This window comes from Alligator sinensis, unplaced genomic scaffold (assembly GCF_000455745.1).
Source record: "Alligator sinensis unplaced genomic scaffold, ASM45574v1 scaffold138_1, whole genome shotgun sequence".
Classification (NCBI taxonomy): Eukaryota; Metazoa; Chordata; order Crocodylia; family Alligatoridae; genus Alligator; species Alligator sinensis.
The window spans coordinates 3,229,174-3,246,708 of record NW_005841862.1 but is presented as its reverse complement, the minus strand read 5'-3'; the positions used below and the strand labels follow the sequence as shown (position 1 = coordinate 3,246,708).

Here is a 17,535-nt window from a genome sequence, read left to right as displayed (position 1 = left end):
TGAAAAATGCAAGGTTCTCCACCTTGGGAGGAAAAACCTGTAGCATCCTTATAGGCTCAGCAGTGCTATGCTGGCTAGCACTACGGAAGAAAGAGACTTGGGGGTCATCATTGACCACAAGATGAATATGAGCCTTCAGTGCGATGCTGCAGCTAGTAAAGTGACCAAAACGCTGGCTTGCATCCATAGATGCTTCTCAAGCAAATCCTGGGATGTCATTCTCCCCTTGTACTCGGCCTTGGTGAGGCCGCAGCTGGAGTACTGCATCCAGTTTTGGGTCCCACAATTCAAAAAGGATGTGGAGAAGCTTGACAGAATCCAGAGAAGAGCCACGCACATGATCAGAGGTCAGGAAAATAGAGCTTATGACGACAGGTTGAGAGCTATGGGGCTCGTTAGCCCAGAAAAGCGCAGGTTCAGGGGTGATCTGATGGCCACCTATAAGTTTATCAGGGGTGACCACCAGTATTTGGGGGCACATTTGTTAACCAGAGTGCCCCAAGGGATGACGAGGTCGAACAGTTATAAATTACTGCAAGATCGTTTCAGGCTGGACATACGGAAGAATTTCTTTACTGTCTGAGTCCCCAAGGTCTGGAATAGCCTGCCATCGGAGGTGGTTCAAGCACCTACATTGAACACCTTCAAGAGAAAACTGGATGCTTATCTTGCTGGGATCCTATGACCCCAGCTGACTTCCTGCCCTTCGGGCGGGGGGCTGGACTCGATGATCTTCCAAGATTCCTTCCAGCCCTAATGTCTATGAAAGCAAAATCCCATTCTTGATGCTCCCTTCCTTAAAGCTGTATATTTACAGAGATATATAACTACATTGAAGTTAAATCCTGGGTCTGTGAATCAATGCAAGTTTTGCAAGATTTCACATCACAGCCGTATATTTACACAGCAATATATAGGCACGCACAGTAAAAAAAGTTTCAAGTCCTTACGTTTCAGAAATACAACTCCAAGGCTAAGTACAGAGGTTGAAAAAGCCTGAGGAGGAATCGATTCAATCTTTGCAGGTTTTTCTAAGTTGGGTAGATTGGACTGATAATGAACTGAACTGATGTTCCATATACCAGTGACCAAAGTAGGCAGAAGCCTGCACTGGCCCAGGCCAGGAGACTGGGGTTGCTCACATGTTTCCCATCATGTAGGATATTGCCAAAGGCTGCTAAGCCCAGCAGATTGGCAGCCTGCACCTGATTGGCTGCTGGACAGATTTTTCCACCCCCGCTGTCAGCTGCATGGAGGAGGAGAGTCAGCAGACAATCTCTCACCAACCCCCCCAGCCACTTGCCTCTTTGAGAGGTGGGGTGAAGAGGTGGGGAGGGGGGTGAACCCCTCAGCCCAGCACCAGCCCCCCCACAGCAAGATTCTGCATGGTGCAGGGGGGAAGCCTACACAGGGGGTGATTTTCCAAACCACTTGCAGCCCAGCAAGCTGGGCTGGGAAAACCTCAGCCCTGCCCCTTCACCAGTTGCCTGCTTGTCTGAGATGGGGGGTGGGAACGCACCGTCCCCCACAGCCTGGCACTGGCCCTCCCCAGCAGGGGTCTGCATGGCCCCTGCATTCCCCCTCCTCTGCCCCCCAGCTCTCAGTGAGGCTGGTGAGGAGGCAGGGCTGGGGCTCTGTTTGCTTGTGGCTCTCTGCTCATTGTGCAGACCTAGACTGGGGGGTCTGGGAGCCTGTTCCCTTGGCCCCCCACATGCTGCTGGGCTGACAGGCACAGGCAGGATTTAGGCTAGGAAGCAGAGGCTTTACTGCCTCTGCTCTGTGACAGCTGAGGTCAGGGCTGGCCCTGCTTCACTGGAACAGACAGCACAGCCCAGAGTTGCAAAGCATCCTGGGATGCTGGAGAACTCTCAGGTAACTTGAGTCAGGAGAGGATCTGGGACACAAGTTTGATAGACTGATTCAACCTAAATCAGTTAAGCCTGATACTACATCCAACCAGTTTTATCTTACAATGGGTTCAGCCATTTTGAAAGTGGTTTATGTGCACTGAACTTCTCTTATGTTACAGGTCTGAATTGGTTTCTAATCACTTATACCAGTTTATGTGCAACTTCTGTCCTGGGCCCAAGTGACTGGCTCTCAGTGCAAGCATAGTAAAACATACATGCACACACACATTTATGTAAAGGGCAAAGGTTTTTGTGGGTGGTATTTTTTTTTGGATGAGAGCCACGCAGTTATCACCCACAAAGATCCTGGCCTTTCACCTATTTCCTGGACCATCACATATACAACATCACTCCAAAACTATATACATATATGAGAGCTGAAAGTTTTGGAATGCAGGGATTGCAAAGGTACAAGAATAATGATTAACTTTTACCCATATAAACATTCACTATTGCATTAATTTACTGACCCTTGTTTTAAAACTTTAAAAGAATGCACTTCCAACTACAGATATAGCTCAGTGCCAGAAAATATTAACTGCCTGTCTCACATGCTCTCCTCTGAAGTCACCAGTAAAAGAAAGTGTATATGCAACTACACGGAGCCAAGATAAATCTCTCTTCCATGCGTGAACTACTTTGTTCCATAGCTCTATTTTCTTCTTCTATTGCTATCCTTTACATATTTGGCAATATTAAGGATTCCTCAAAGTTTTCTCCTATGTAACTTAGAGAGCAAAAATTATAACTTTGACCTCAAAATTGAAAGCATATGCTGGGTTGTCATTTCCTGGAAGACTGGATAGACAAAAATGTCCTGATTTTTTTTTTTTTTTTTTACAAAGATCCCAGTGGGGAAAGTCCTGATGCTGACACATTTCTGCATTCATTTTCACTATCTTCTTCAACGGGTGTTTACCATCACACCACCAGTTAGGCAATAATGCAGTTCTAAGGCTTGAACTAAAACCTGGTAGCTATATTTTAATAACAAACAATAATTCTCCATTTGGTAATTCCACTGTCATCCCACTAACGTATTTGTTCCTTCATGCAAATATATATTATGGGATGCTATTCATATGGTTTAATTTGTTAGTCATAGAGCTAAACCCACACCAGAACTCGCTTGGCTCTTGTTGTTTGGGTGGTGCAGGCTGGGGCCAACCTAGAAGTTTGGATCTCATTCCTGGTTTGAACTCCCCCAAAGTTTGGAAATGTTGATAGGAGTATTTGGTTTCTACTCATCTCTTGTCAATGGCCAAGTTTTAAAATTTATGTTGTAAAAAGCATGAAAATATCTTAAATACAGCATTCTTTCCCTATAACAAACTTTTCAGTGGGTTGGATCAGATGATTCAAAACACACCGAACAACTCAGAACCTTCCATATAAGGGCTGCAACTTAACCAAGTGAACCAGGAAAAGCATTCAAGTACGTATTGTAAGGGTAAACCATTCACTGGCTGCAAACATTTAAGTGCCTATGTATAACTCTTTTCTACTTCTATCTATGATCAGACTACTCACAATAATTTTGACAGCAGTTGCATTTTTAAAAATAATATTTAACTCTTTGCCTTTAGTAGTTTAATATTTTTCAGTGCCAGCCAAGCTAAAGACCTGGTTTGTATGTGCACATACAAACTCACACATATATATTGCATTTATCCAAACCCAAGATGACTCTAAATTTTAGACAACCCCCTAATAATTAGATTCTAGACATGGAAAATTTATAAATTTGTTATCATTTTCCATGTTTATAATCAATTTTTGGAGGGTTATCTTAAATGCATTCCCACAGTGGGGAAAGTAACGGCAGGGTAGAAAGTGGTGGTAGTGGGGCAAGGGGCTCAAATATGACTGGCCATTGCCCCTTCCTGCCTGTCCCCTGCAACCACTTGCCCTGACAGTGTCTGCATGCCCCTTCCCTGCCTGCCATGATGCCTGTACCCCCTGCCACCTGCCCTTCCTCTTCCCCCCAGCCTGTCCTTACCAGTACCTATTCCCCTGCCACTGCAGGCTGGGGCTAGGGCTGTGCTGGGTTCTTCCTGGCGCGTGGGGGCTGTGTTCAGGGCTGTGGGGATGCATTCACAGTGCTCCTGGCTGTGTGGGGACTGTGCTTGGTGCAGGCAGCAGTGGTGCTGGGAGGGGGCTACAGGGGGGTGGTTACGGCAAAATTTGGGGTGGCTGCAGCTCCCCCACCTGTAACCCCCCTCCCAGCACTGCCACTGCCTGTCCCAAGCACAGCCCTGGCCCAACCCCTGCCCCCTCATGTGCTGGGAAAAGCCTGGTGCAGCCCTGGCCTCAGCCTGCAGCTGCAGCACACCCTGCCCCCAATGTGCAAACCTGGGGAACACATGCCCCCCCCATGCCCTCCTGGGGTACATGCAGCAGCTGAAGCCACCCCCTCATCCTGCACCCCCCAGACAAGCCACAGCTCTGTCCTGCACCCTGCCCCAGCAGAGCAGTGCCTGCCCCACTCCCTCCCTCACCACGGGGGCCTTGATCTGGCCCCCCATGCCACTCCCCTCCCCCCTCCCCATCCACCACAACAGACTTACCAGCTGCATGCAGCTGTATTGGAAATCAGATTGGTATTAGCCAATATGCCTCCTTAAAAATCAGCTATTGGTATCGGCCCCCAAAATCTTTATCGGTGCACCCCTAACAATGAGCTTTCCCCCCATGTTGAATGGAGGAAAAACACTTTGTCTTAGATTCAAGTAAATATGGTAGTGATTTAAATGATATGAACAGTACAATGGGACTGAAAGCTGCTAATGGACAAGTACAATACTAAAGGAAACTTCTCACAGTTAACGGCTACTTCTCTTTGTCAGGGCCGAGGGGCTGTGGCCAGCAGCCCGGGCACATGGGCCAGGGAAAAGGTTGGCACGGCGAACTAGAATTAGGCACTGACGCGTAGAGGTTGATTAAAGATTGTTTTACTTACACCGTAGGTGGTCACGGTGCAGGCAGGAAAAACTTTCTTGAGTTGCAGTTACAGACAAACACAAGCGGAGTTTGCTAGGCTCCACCGAAGACACACGAGCGGAGTTTGCTAGGCTCCGCTAAATGAACACGACAGAGCTCTGGATACCACTCACGGAGTTTGCTAGGCTCCGTGGAACGACCGAAATGAGAGTCCGAAAGGTGACTCTCCACGAGCGCGCAGGGTAGGGTACGTTGAGGGATCGTGCGGCGACGGGGAGAGGCTAGAGGTTGATCAGGCCCCTGTATCCTCCTCTAAGGCACACACGGAGTTTGTTAGGCTCCAGAGCGCGCTTAGAGTTCTTCACGAGATGGATGTGAAGTCCTCCAACTTGGGTGGAAACTGCTCAAGCCTCTTATACGGCTAGCAAGCCAATCGCTAGCTGCCACGTGGGAATAATTTAGAAACAGCCAATAGTGGGAAACAAATTTACATACGGGTGGCGGGAACTCCTTTGCACCGGGGTTTTCTCTATGCAACTGAGAATTGCACCGTGCAAAGAAAGCTCCATGTGGCGGGAAATAATTCTGCAGTGCCGAAGAACACACAAAATCATACCCTTTGGGTCATGACACTCTTCATTAAAGCCTATCCAAAGAGATTAACTATGTTGAGAAATGATTCTTCCCTCTTTTACTTTCTTATTACCACTAGATGAGAAAAACTCCTACAAGAATCAACTGTATCATGAATTATTTTTAAGAAAAATATAATTTGAAGGTTAAGGTCCGGATTCTGATTCACATCTGAACAGGGCAGAGGTTAGTGTTCAAATGTGGGCCACCATGTAACTCTGTTTTGCATTCTTCTGTTCTTGTTGTTTTATGAAGGCTTGGTCCTTCCAAAGAGAGTTCTAAGTTATACTGGTCTGCTATGGGCCCAAGGGACTAAGGACTGATGCAGGACAGAAGTATTCTTGTCATGTCCTCTTTCCCCCTGGCACCCTAGATGTGGGGGGCAAACGTGTCCTGAAAATCTTTATGTTGTCTTTATGGCAGTGTGAGGACCACACTGACACTGAAGTGATCCTCTCTGGGCCAGTTAACACATGTTCATACACAAATAACATCCCTGGCATGGTGCAAAATGTCTGCATTATGTCGCAGAATCTGACTAACACAACACAACTTCATGTCTAAAGCACAGGCTTACTTGACCTCGTAAGCAATTCACGTATACATCTGTGTGCAGCAGACTGCACCCCATAAGAAACTGGTCCCTCCCCAGGGTGTAATGGCAAAGTCCAAATGAACAAACAAAGAAGTCTTGAAATAATGCTCAAACATGATGTCCCTTCTTTGGAGTTTTTCCTCCTCAAGCATCCCTACTGAGGTTCCAGACACTTCCAGGAGATCTAACAGTTACAGTCAAACAAATGAAGTCTTGTAACAGTGTTCAAATGCAAACAAAAACAGCTCCTCCCTAGTGTCCTTTCCTCTGAGACATTTGGGCTGGGCTTCTGACTCTTCCCTTGAGCAGAGTCTGCGTGCATGCATATGTGAATGTGTGTGCTGAAGTCAAACAGAGTTTCTTTTTCCTAGGATTCATTCTGGTAGTCTTAAAAGATGAATCTTTGCCTCAAACTTTCCACAACTCTAGTCCTAAGCCCTTCATAGGGCTGGCAGACTGGATTCTTCTCAATCAGCATCTGTCACCTCTGGTCTAAGTGGCTGCCTCCCTTGTTCCATTGATCTCTTTTCTGCAGGACCCGCCTGCCCCCTCCCCACTGGAACAGAGTTACATGGTCCCAGATATTTGCCTCTCAAGTCTTAAAAGGATAGTATCCTCCAGTATTCTAAAATTCCCCCTCTAATTTAATTAAAAGCATTGATTACTTAAATACTAGCAGAGATTATGTAAGAAAGAGTATGTCTTCGTAATTTAAAAAACAGAGGTACTGGATACTTTCTTATTATATTAACTTTTCACAGAACTTTCTGATGATGAGGGCGGTTAAGCACTGGAACAGGATACCTAGAGAAGTTGTATAATCTCCATCCCTAGAAATTTTCAAGAGTTGGCTGAACAGATGCTTACCTGGATAGTTTGGTCAAGGCTGATTCTGCTCTGAGCAGGGGGCTGAGCTACATGACCTTGTGAGGACCTTCTATCCCTAATTTTCTATGGTCCTACATACCTTCAAGAATTCAGAGGTCTCGGGTCCAGACCTCTGTTTGTGTGCTAATTAGATTGGAGAGCACAGACTGACAAAAAAAGGAAACATTTCCCTTCTTCCTTTTACTGTCCAGCTCACAAACCTGTGATATTGAAATCTCAGACTCCTATTGTCAGTCTGCCCAGCAAGTAATGTACACAACTCTCACTTGTCATGTATCTTCTTATGATTTATTTTGGTCTTGTTAAATAGGAAGATCTTGGAGGTTATAGCAGCTAAGAAACTTTTTCTAAATTTCCTGAATCAATATAGGAGTGAATTCTGGATATAAGTTAATGAAATCAATGGATCATGTTATTGCAGCAAAATCATAGTATTAATGAATACTTTAACTACTACTTGTAGTGATCATTCTTCTAGACAACCGTTTATTAGCCCTATATAGAAAGCACACGAATGAACTGATTTAGGTCCACGACACACTTTCTAGTACAAAAATCCACAGGAGAACTAAAATTCCATAGAAAATTCAGTATTCGCTGGAGGGTATGTTACCACAGGTGCAAGAGGGTAAGGACAACTATAAGCCATCCTCAGAATGATACTGAAATGCTAAGAGGCCCATAGTTTTGCAGAAGCCTGAAAACTGTCACATCTGAGGCAGACAGTGGTGGAAGGCAGGGTAGATTTGCACCTTTTAGGCCCAGACATTAAAGAAAAGACATAATGGGATCTGATGCAGGATCTCAACAATCACGTTTTCTGCCATGTCACACACACATGGCAGGAGGTGTGATTGTGTCATCAGATCCCATGGCATCATATTGCCAGTGCAAGTGCAACCTTAGGGAAGCTTGACTTATAGCTGGGGGTGCGCATCATTATCATCTGACCAGGGCTCCCATCTGTGGCAGAACATGGTGTATTCCTGGTCTGGGAATGCCAGTAAGCGAATGGGGCTCCCATGTGCTCCCCTGGCTGGGGACCCTAATCATCTGACTGGGCCCCTAGTAGGGGGAATGCTGATGGAGCTCCCATCCAGCAGAACGCATGGTTTGGTCCCCAGCTGGAAGTCTGGATCAGCTGAGGGGCCTCCCAGCCTCTGGTGCACAGGGGAATCTTGAAAGAGGCTCCAGAGGCTGGGCATTGGCCCCAGGTTCAGTTAAAGGCATTATAAGAACCCGCCACAAAGCTAATATACATATTTCGTGTAATAACTTTGTGGCTTATTCCTCATTTTATGACAACATTGACTGATTGAATGGATGATAGGTCACTACTTGAGACATGATTAAGCAGTCAATCATGTCTTAAGTGTAACATCTGTCAGGGGCCTTAGACTAACCAGAGCATATATATATATATTTATACATAGCACAAGGTTTCATAGGCTGAAGCTCAAGAGGATGGAACAGCAAGCGGTGCAGCAGTTATTGAGAACCCTAGCTGTGCAGCTAAGAAGCTGGAATCTGCAAGGGAGTAAAGAAACCAGAACAAGCTGGGGACTCTGCATAAATTAACATCAATTCAGTCAGGATCAACATTAGCATTAAAATATAATGCACTCCTACTGTTTTCCCCAAGAGAAAGTATGACACAGAAAAATTCATTCCTGACCAGGATTGTGCGGAATCCAAACTATACAGAGTTCTTTGACAGAGACTTCCTTAGAGTCGGGAAAGGGGGATGAAATCATATAGGTACAACCTTCCTCCCCTTCAAGCATCCTTTAAGACATCTGAGTGATTTTCTGATCCTTCTGTCCACTAGATGGCTGGCAATTTTAGTTGACTGGTTTTCTGATTATGTACCTCCTCAATAGCTAGGTTTATAATGGGCTGTTGGCCCTTAATCCTTAAGCATTTGGTAAATGCCCATTCTTTTTTCTGCATTTCTAATAAAGCCTATGCTAACACACTTATGTTTTGTTTGTACACCAGCATCACAGGATGCAAACAGCAATGTGCAGAGGTCATTTGTTAACTATTTACTGTTATACACCAGCAAAAAGAATTACAAAAAACTAATTCATTGTTCTAATTGTTAAGCTGACCTTTTTGTTCTCCAAAAGAAACATAACTATCATACTCAACTTCTTTGCAGGGCTGACTTATGATAACTGCTCCTGACAGTCAGGCTGTAATTGTATTGTGACACCTGAAATTCAATTGGTCCTTGCAGAACTAATTGTTTTTAAATGACACAATTCATATTAGAAAATCCCACAATTAAATTACTGGGAAACTGGAAATGCAGGCAAGACACTTGGGTACTTAAAATGTTGTCCAAGTTACTGAGGACACAAAAGGTGCCAAGGCTGTACTTGTGAAAACCACAAGGAAGATAAGAATCACAGTGATATTAGGTGTTCTGGTTGATGGTATAAAATGATCTTGTGTTTTGTTCCAGGGGAAATTTTTTTTAAGGAGCAGTTGCTACTTTATATCCAGTAAAAATCTGTTTTTTCTTGCAATCAAAACTGAAAATGTGAGGTTGACTTGTATGAAGGGTCAACTTATAATTTGAACAATAAAGTAGACAGTGACATAATTTAATGTTTTTCTTACGGAACTGTAGATGTGATATAAAAATTAGGAATGAAAAAGTAATATCACAATAAAAAATTAAGACAAAACTGATCCAACAATTTTGTATCCAAAATGTTGGATCTAAAACTGAATCTTGACTTTTCAGATTAGGGAATGTTGGTGCACAGATTTATTTAAAACTACCTCCTTACCGATTAGACCGAGAAGGGTGCAGAGGCAGGCAGTGGGAAATACAATTTCTTGGAGGTTAGCTGTTTCAAAGCGTTCTTTTGTTTTCAATTGCTGACACAGAAATGTCATTTAGAATGTGTCATTGTCACTGCTGATGAACTTCCAAGGGCAACAACAAGTGTATCCATTCATCAGATACAAGATCTCCATCTCAAAATCTTGAATCTGAAGATGGAGCTGGATTCCAGAATTTAACTTGGGCTCACTTCTTGGAACAGGTTGTGTTTTCCATAGAACAGAGCACTCTTCATAAATTATGCCTCATCCCTAAAACCTGGATATGTGCTTTACACAAATAATCATATGACATTTTTACCTCCCCCAGCTCCCACAATAGGATCCAGTTGTCATAATTATTTGATTCATTCTTCTGTCTCCACTTGCTTTGTCCAGAAAAAGCATTTCTATACAACTGAACTCAGAAAATATCTGCATGTTAGGAAAACTCTATTTCAGATTTTTTAAAAAGAATCTTATCTTTTAATTTTATTCCACTGCTGCAGCCAAACTGCTGGATGCACTTTCAAGTGGTAAAGAAAACTATGAAATTGCACACTGGCTGACACACTTGATCCTAAACATATACTAAAGCAAATAAGTATGACTATAATCAGAATTATGATCACAGCTGATGCTGTCTGAAATCTCAATATCCAAATTTAACTAATTCAGGAATACAGTACAAGCTGCTACAGCACCCAATAACTCTATAGGAAGGATAAAAGGATGCCTTTTTCTTAAATCTCAGTATAAATTAGACTCACTTGTAATTTTTAAAACATTTTAAGGCTGGCAGGCCAAAATTAAAATCAGCCTTCTTGTGCTTATGAACATAAGCAAGATTGTGGAAGTAAAAAGTTACAAAACACTTTATTATCTGCATAAATTAATGCAGCATAGAACAGGCATGCATGGTTAGACGTGCCATTGTCTACACATGTCTATGTGCCTGTGATTCTGCACAAAAAAATTTAAAAATAAATTTAGCGCTATTTTGCTATTATCTATAACAATTAAACCAAGTGAAAGCTTTAATTTGGTTCTGAAGAATACTGGTAGGAAACATTCGTACCATGCAAAAAACTAGTGTTTTCCTGGAATCTCATTTAGGGCTTGATTCACATTGGCACAAATAAGGGACAACTTCATTTAAGTTAATACAGCTGTCCCAGCATAAACCAGTAGGGTTGTGTGAAGCTTTGGTCCCTGATTTGATTCGGCGGAGGTTTGACCCGATTTGGTGGCTGAATCTCCGAATCCGAATCAAATCAGAGGACATCCGGTCCACTTCCGGGTCCACCAGAAAGCACGCGGGGGGCCCCCCTCGCAAGCCCCCAGCTCAGCGACTGGTACCTCTTGGGTTTGGGGGGGAACTTGGGGTCCCCCTCTGGCCAATCACCAAGCCAGGAGTTGCCCAGAAGTACTTCCAGTCCACTTCCAGGTTCACCGCCAACCACACTGGGGCCCCTTCTGCGCTGCTGTGGGACGCTCCATCTGCCCCAACATCACAGTGTTCACGAGCCATGCTAGTACCTCGAGGTATGTAGAAAAAACATTTAAAGCTGTGTGTATGTCCAAATTGCTGATTCTCTGAATCAGCACTGAATCTTCAAATTTGGATTCGGCCAAATCGAATCAGGGACAATGATCTGAATCAACGAATCAAATTGAATTACTGTCCCCAGTTTGGGCCGAATTCAAATCGAATAGGGCCCGCTTTGCACAACCCTATAAACCAGGCATAAGGAAAATCAGGGTCTTAGCTGCAAGTGTGTACAAGCTGGTAGACAGAACTTAAAAGAAAGGAAACATTTTCCTCAGTAGTAGCTGCTGAACACTGCATTGAAGATGGGTGTGAAAAAGGCTTACCTTATGAAGCCAGGAGGTGGCGGGATGCTGCCCGGAGGAGCGAACCAGTGAAAGTGAAACTGTGGTGGGCAGAGCCGCCATGGATACAGTTCAAAGAGAGAAAAAGCGGACAAGCCAGAGGTAGCCAGGAACAGCTCCTGCATCGGCTTGTGCTTTACACAGGCATGCCGGGGCCGATTGGCCGGCCAGATGCCTGGAGCTGGGCTAAAAAGCCTGGTGGAACACCAACCTGAGGGACCGGAAGTGGAGTCCCCAGTGCAGCAGGGAGGGTGAGAGCCCATGGGAAATCCACAAGGAAAGCCCTGGTGGGCACCCCAAGAAGAGGTCGCCCCAGGACTTCATAGGCAGCCTAGATCAGAGGCACCATCCACAGAGGCACTGTGGACAGCCTTGACCTCCGACAAAGACTGGAGCCTAGTGGAACGCAGTGGCACAGCAGGTCAGCTGTAGCTGACAGACAACCAAATCCAAGCCCAGAAGAGGGGCAAGGCACCAGAGAACCGGGTGGTGCCAAGCACGGATGCTACACAGACGAAGAAAGAGGGCCACCAGAGATGCCCACGAGGAAAGGCAGCGTCACTATGGCCATCAGACCTGGTGGACTCGAGCATGACGAAAACCCGGAACACTATCCTCAATGATGAATGGTTCCATCATGGCTGGCAGTAGGCGGGGTGTAGGGGAGGCGGAGCCCCACAAAAGAGCTGCGAAGGGAGCGACCCGGGGGAAGTATCAGGGGAGGCAGGACCAGAACATCATCCTCCCAATTGAAATAAACCAATCATCAAAGACGTGGCAGGCTAGGCTCCTGGTGCATCACCACAAAGTCACCCGGCGACTGGCCCATTCGTCCCGAAGAAGCCACAGCAAGGCTCGAGCGGAAGTCGCACGCATGACGTCCAGTAGAGAGTCACAGAAGATTACAATGGGCATGCAAAAAAGGTTGATAAACTCTTGGGAAGTCAGTACTACATTGAAATAGAACATTTTTCTCTATAAAGAAAATCAACTGTGCCTTGTGATTCATCACTTTTACATTATGTGTCTTCTCCACTGACAATTTTACCATAAATACTTAAGACTTACCTGTTACCTGCTTTCTTAGCTTTTCAATTTCTTCTTTTAAGCTTTTAATTTCTAGATCTTTGCTTGCTGTTATTGGACCATCCACAGTTGAATACTGTAGAGCCTGGACTGTCTGTGTTGACTCTAAGAACAAACAACAAGACCATGAGATAATATACAGTTTTCTGACAGCTTAAGGAGTCATGAAGTGATACTATTGATAAGTGAAGAGATGCAGAGAAGCGTGTCTGCTGAGACACATTAAGCAAACACATTGGAAGTCAAGATATTCAACACTGCTGCCTGAGTTGTAGCTACAAAATGTGTCTGTGTAAGCATACGCAAGCAGGAAACCAGAACAAAAATAAAGAAACAAGGGTTCCTTCAGAAAATCCAAACAATCCATATATTTGAAAGCCTGAAAAGACCTTAAGAAGAAGAAAAAAATCTTCACTTTTCCAAAAGAAGAAAGAGCAACATGCTGTATCTTGTGTTCACACCAATGAGCATTGGTTTGTAGGGTTCTTTGGTAATTTTGGTTTAACAGCTTTCCCCAGTTGTCCATAAACTTTGATATGGCCCAATACGGTGAGTAGCCCCCTGACATAAAAAAGATTACTTTCATAAAAACTCAGTGTGCTCAGCTCTGGTGAAGACTGCCTTGCATTTGAAAGCTTGTCTAAATTTATCCCAACCATACAGTTAGTCCAATAAAAGATATAACCCACAACAATCCTAGCCTCACATAATTCCTGGACAATCATGGCTGCAACTTCACTCCAACACTATCATTACTCTCATACAAAGATAATAATGTGCACAAGTTTTTCTAGGATTGAAACTGAATCCTACAATTTCCACTTGCTAAGTGTGAACACTTATTCAGCAGGGGCCAAATGTACAAATCTAGATTTTTTTTCCTCCATATTTTAAGACTGTAGTCTTTACACTCAATATAATATCATTGCTCTGGCAAATTCAGCCCCTTTTAATAAGTGGCATAAGTGGGACAATGGAGAATAATAATAAAATATTTCATTTATCAATAGACATCATAAAGTGGATTATGTTTCCAAAAAAATTCCAATATGAAACATTTCAGGGAATATATTATTATTTTTTCCCTTTAGTATTAAATACAATTCACAAAACTGTGCTCTCATCCATCTAAAAAGTAATAAAATAATTCTTTTAATTACTTTACCTTGTAGTTTTCTACTAAGTTCAAGTTTTTCTTGTTCTAGTCGCCTTATTCTCCTCTCATAGGCTTCTGTTGCTAGGCTGTCCTCCAAGGTCCTCTGAATATTGGCATCAAGATCCATAGAGGGTGGTCCAGCTGAAAGTCTTAGACAACTGCGGTCTGAGAGCACACTGAAAAATATTTTTTTAATACAAGTAAAACAGTAGAAATAATTAAAAAACAATTGGCTAGACCAGTAAACAATTGTTTTAAATGTTAATTATTATAAAAATAAACCCTCACAATGGTCACTGTAGCAACTTAAATAGTAAAGCAATACAACAGATCTTCTAAATGCAATTTTTAATTTACATACAAGTAAAAAATTCTTCATTAATGATAAGTACTAAGGACTGTCTAAAATTTGTCATTAAAACCACAATCATATTCTGAAGGGTTAACAATAATAAGCTCTAAAATAATGTTAATAAATCTGAGAGAATTAATGTTTAGATAATATTTGCCAAATATTACTTTGAAGGGCAGAAGCACAATATCAATTTTTTAGTCTTAGTAATAAACAAAAGTGTGTGTGTTTTTTGGTTTTATCTTCCACATCCAACTTCTCCTGGATGTCTGTCTTAATTTTTCATATGTAATGTGTGTTCATTATTATATTATACTTAGAAACCTCAGGATTTGTAATTGATGCATTTCCAGATATTTTTGCTTCAAGCACCTGATCTTGGAGGCTCTTGCCCTAGCAGTAAGCATATTAGAGCCCCTGCAGACTGACTTCAAATCCTAGGTAAACATTGCCTAGGACTGCTTTATGAAATGCAGCAACAGTTCAGGCTTTTGCAATAGCATGGTGCTTTGTAAAGGTGTGTTTAGGAGTTTCAGGTGTCTGCCTTGCAGATGTCAGGTACAGAGATTTTCTTGTAGAAGACACTGAAGTAGCTAGTGCTCAGGAAGAATGAGTGCTGTCCATGATCACTGTTGGCAGATCTACTTTAGAGGCCTCAGAAAGCAGTGTCAACTGGAAAGCCTCTAGGCTGAAACTGCTGTACCTTTGGATCTTTCAGTCAAGGACATGAAAGCTTTGTCCTGTGACAGTAAGAAAGACAAGACTTTTTGTATCAGTCAACTGTAGCGATGCCTCAACTCTCAAATGGCTGTGAAAAGATCTTTGTTGGATCTTTAAAGGCCTCATTAACTCAGAAACAGCCACCTGTTTGGAAGCAGGTTGTTGCAATATTTCTACCAGTCTGAGAGAGAACTCCTCCAAAGAGATTTGCAGCACTTGGGAAATACATCTCATAATGGTCACAAACACCTCTGAAGTTGTCCATATAAGGTGCTGAATGACAGCTGCATTAGGGGAAGAAGAGGAGAGTGGGGTTGTGTCACTTTCTGGATGAGAAGCCCAAGGCTAGAAGAGTCACAAATGGAAGGGCAAGAAATATTCTTAAAGCAGTTGGCTAGAAACTAGGATATCCTTTCAAAGGAGTACCATATTTTGATACAGCCTGAGTGTATGGAACCCTGATTGTCTCTGGAATTGAAAGAAGAATCCAATGAAGAAATGAAGGACCCAAAACTGGGACAGTTCCCTAAATGGGACCAGAGCCAGTGGATGTATGGAGAACAGAGGAGATTCTGGCTCTGGCTGCCAAGCTGTGTGGAGACATGAAGTAGACTGGTGGTGAAGATGTCAATACTGCTGGATAAGATAGGAAGCTAGAAGTGATTGAGGCTAACTCATGAGAAGTGCAAAATGGAGTTTCACAATGTTGGAACCAAAGCAATAGATCTGCCATGAATGGGCAGTGGAAGTAATGCTGAGGAATGCCTCAGCCACCTGTCTGTTTTCTTGGTACAGCTGGAGTGATTTCTATGGAATTGTAATGGTATATCAGAGTATCAATGCCAGAATGATGTTGAATTTCATTAGGATCCATACAGGGCCATTAAATCTTGGAATGGGAGGTATGAAAAGATGATGGTATATTCAAGAGCCATGGGACAGAGACCTCCTTCTGGAGCAATACCTAGCAAGAGGCTTTTCAGGTGTGGAAAAGGAAGACTGTCTCATTGACAGAGAAGTGGCGACCTTAAAGAGTCTTTACCCACCAGATTTGTGTGCTCTGGATCACTAGCCAACACTGTGGACTTACCCGGAATGAAGCCTGTTCTTGTGCTCCTTACAGTGGCAAGTGAAAGATTTCCAAATGGAGCACTTTCTAGGGATGCAAGGGTCAGCTGAACCATAAAGATTCCTAATATGCAGATCTGCAGCACTGCAGTGTGGACAGAGTTTAAATCCTGGAGATCTAGGGAATACATGATTTTTGGCAAGAAAGAAAAAAATTCTGGGAGAAAAAAAATTACAAAACAGCGTTGATGTGAAGAAGAAAATGAATTATAGAAGTTAGCTCAGCTGGTTAGAGCCTAGTGCTAATAACACCAAGGTTGCAGATTCAATCCCTGATTGGACTAGATGATCTCTTGAGGTCCTTTCCACCCTTACTTATCTATGGTTGAAGTGCCAAATGGCACAGGCAGGAAAACATAAGGTCTTACTGAAAAGGACAACAGAGACCAAAGGAATACAACCAAAACTATAAAGTGAGCAAGAAATTAAGTGTTGAGGTGGGTACAAAAGTAAGATAAAAATGAGAGCATATGGGCTTTCCGAGGCTTTAGACCAAAAGCACTCAGAACAGACTACAAAAGTATCTCAAACCAAGGCAATTGAGAGAAAAAGTGTAGTGGGAAGTGCAGACTGCCATTCATGCCCTTGGCATGGAGCACGAGGAGAGGCAGGATGTGTATGTGCAATACAGGTTCTGTTATGGTAAAAGCCTCCAAATTCAAGAACTTAAGGAGTATTTGTGCCCACTGTGAAAATTAGGGCTGTGGATGCTTCAGTAGCTGATTCGAGTCAGAGGAGATTTGGCGACTAAATCTCCAAATCCAAATTGAATCAGTAGACCAGTTAAAAGGTCTGAATAGAATCAGAAGTCTCCTAATTGATTCAGAAAAGATTCAGCGCTGCTTTGGAGATTCGGCCATAGACTAAACAGGCAGCAGTCCTCACCATGCATGGTGAGGACTGCTGCCTGTTTAGTCTATGGCTGAATCTTCGGATCCGATTCAGCCAAATCAAATTGGGACAGTGATTCAAATCACCGAATAGAATCACTGTCCCTTCAAATTGGCCAAATTCAAATCCGAAGCGAATACTTAATGCTTCGCACAGGCCTAGTGGAAATATGCATATGGAACAGCACTTGAAGGAGAACTATATGCAAGAAATACAAGAATTCTGATTCTGTAAACATCTGTGTAACCCCTCAAATTTACATTTGTGGGTAGTTCCTTTGAAGCCAACTGGATTTCTCGTGCAATTAACATTAAGCACAATCATGTTCGTAGTCACGGCCTTGACTTTTCTGCACTTCCAGATTGTCTCTGTAGGTAAATGCTGACTGCTGGTAAACTTACAACTTGCATGAATTAATTGCCATGCTCAGCTCAACAGTAGCTAGTATCATATACTAGCAGTGAATTAAGCCCTGAAATTCTCCTTGTTCAATTTCCTTCCAAGGACTCAT

At 43.2% G+C, this 17,535-nt stretch overlaps 1 protein-coding gene across 11 annotated transcripts in view; it reads right to left on the bottom strand.

Moving 5' to 3' along the window:
- Nucleotides 1-17,535, bottom strand: part of CDC42BPA (CDC42 binding protein kinase alpha) — a 349,682-nt gene that overhangs the window by 101,296 nt on the left and 230,851 nt on the right. For all 11 annotated transcript variants that reach the window (XM_025216127.1, XM_025216130.1, XM_025216132.1 and 8 more), the window contains 2 exons: nt 13,943-14,109; nt 12,760-12,882 (listed from right to left, as the gene is read on the bottom strand). In XM_025216127.1, coding sequence (XP_025071912.1) covers nt 12,760-12,882; nt 13,943-14,109 — 290 coding nt within the window. The remainder of the gene's footprint in view (nt 1-12,759; nt 12,883-13,942; nt 14,110-17,535) is intronic.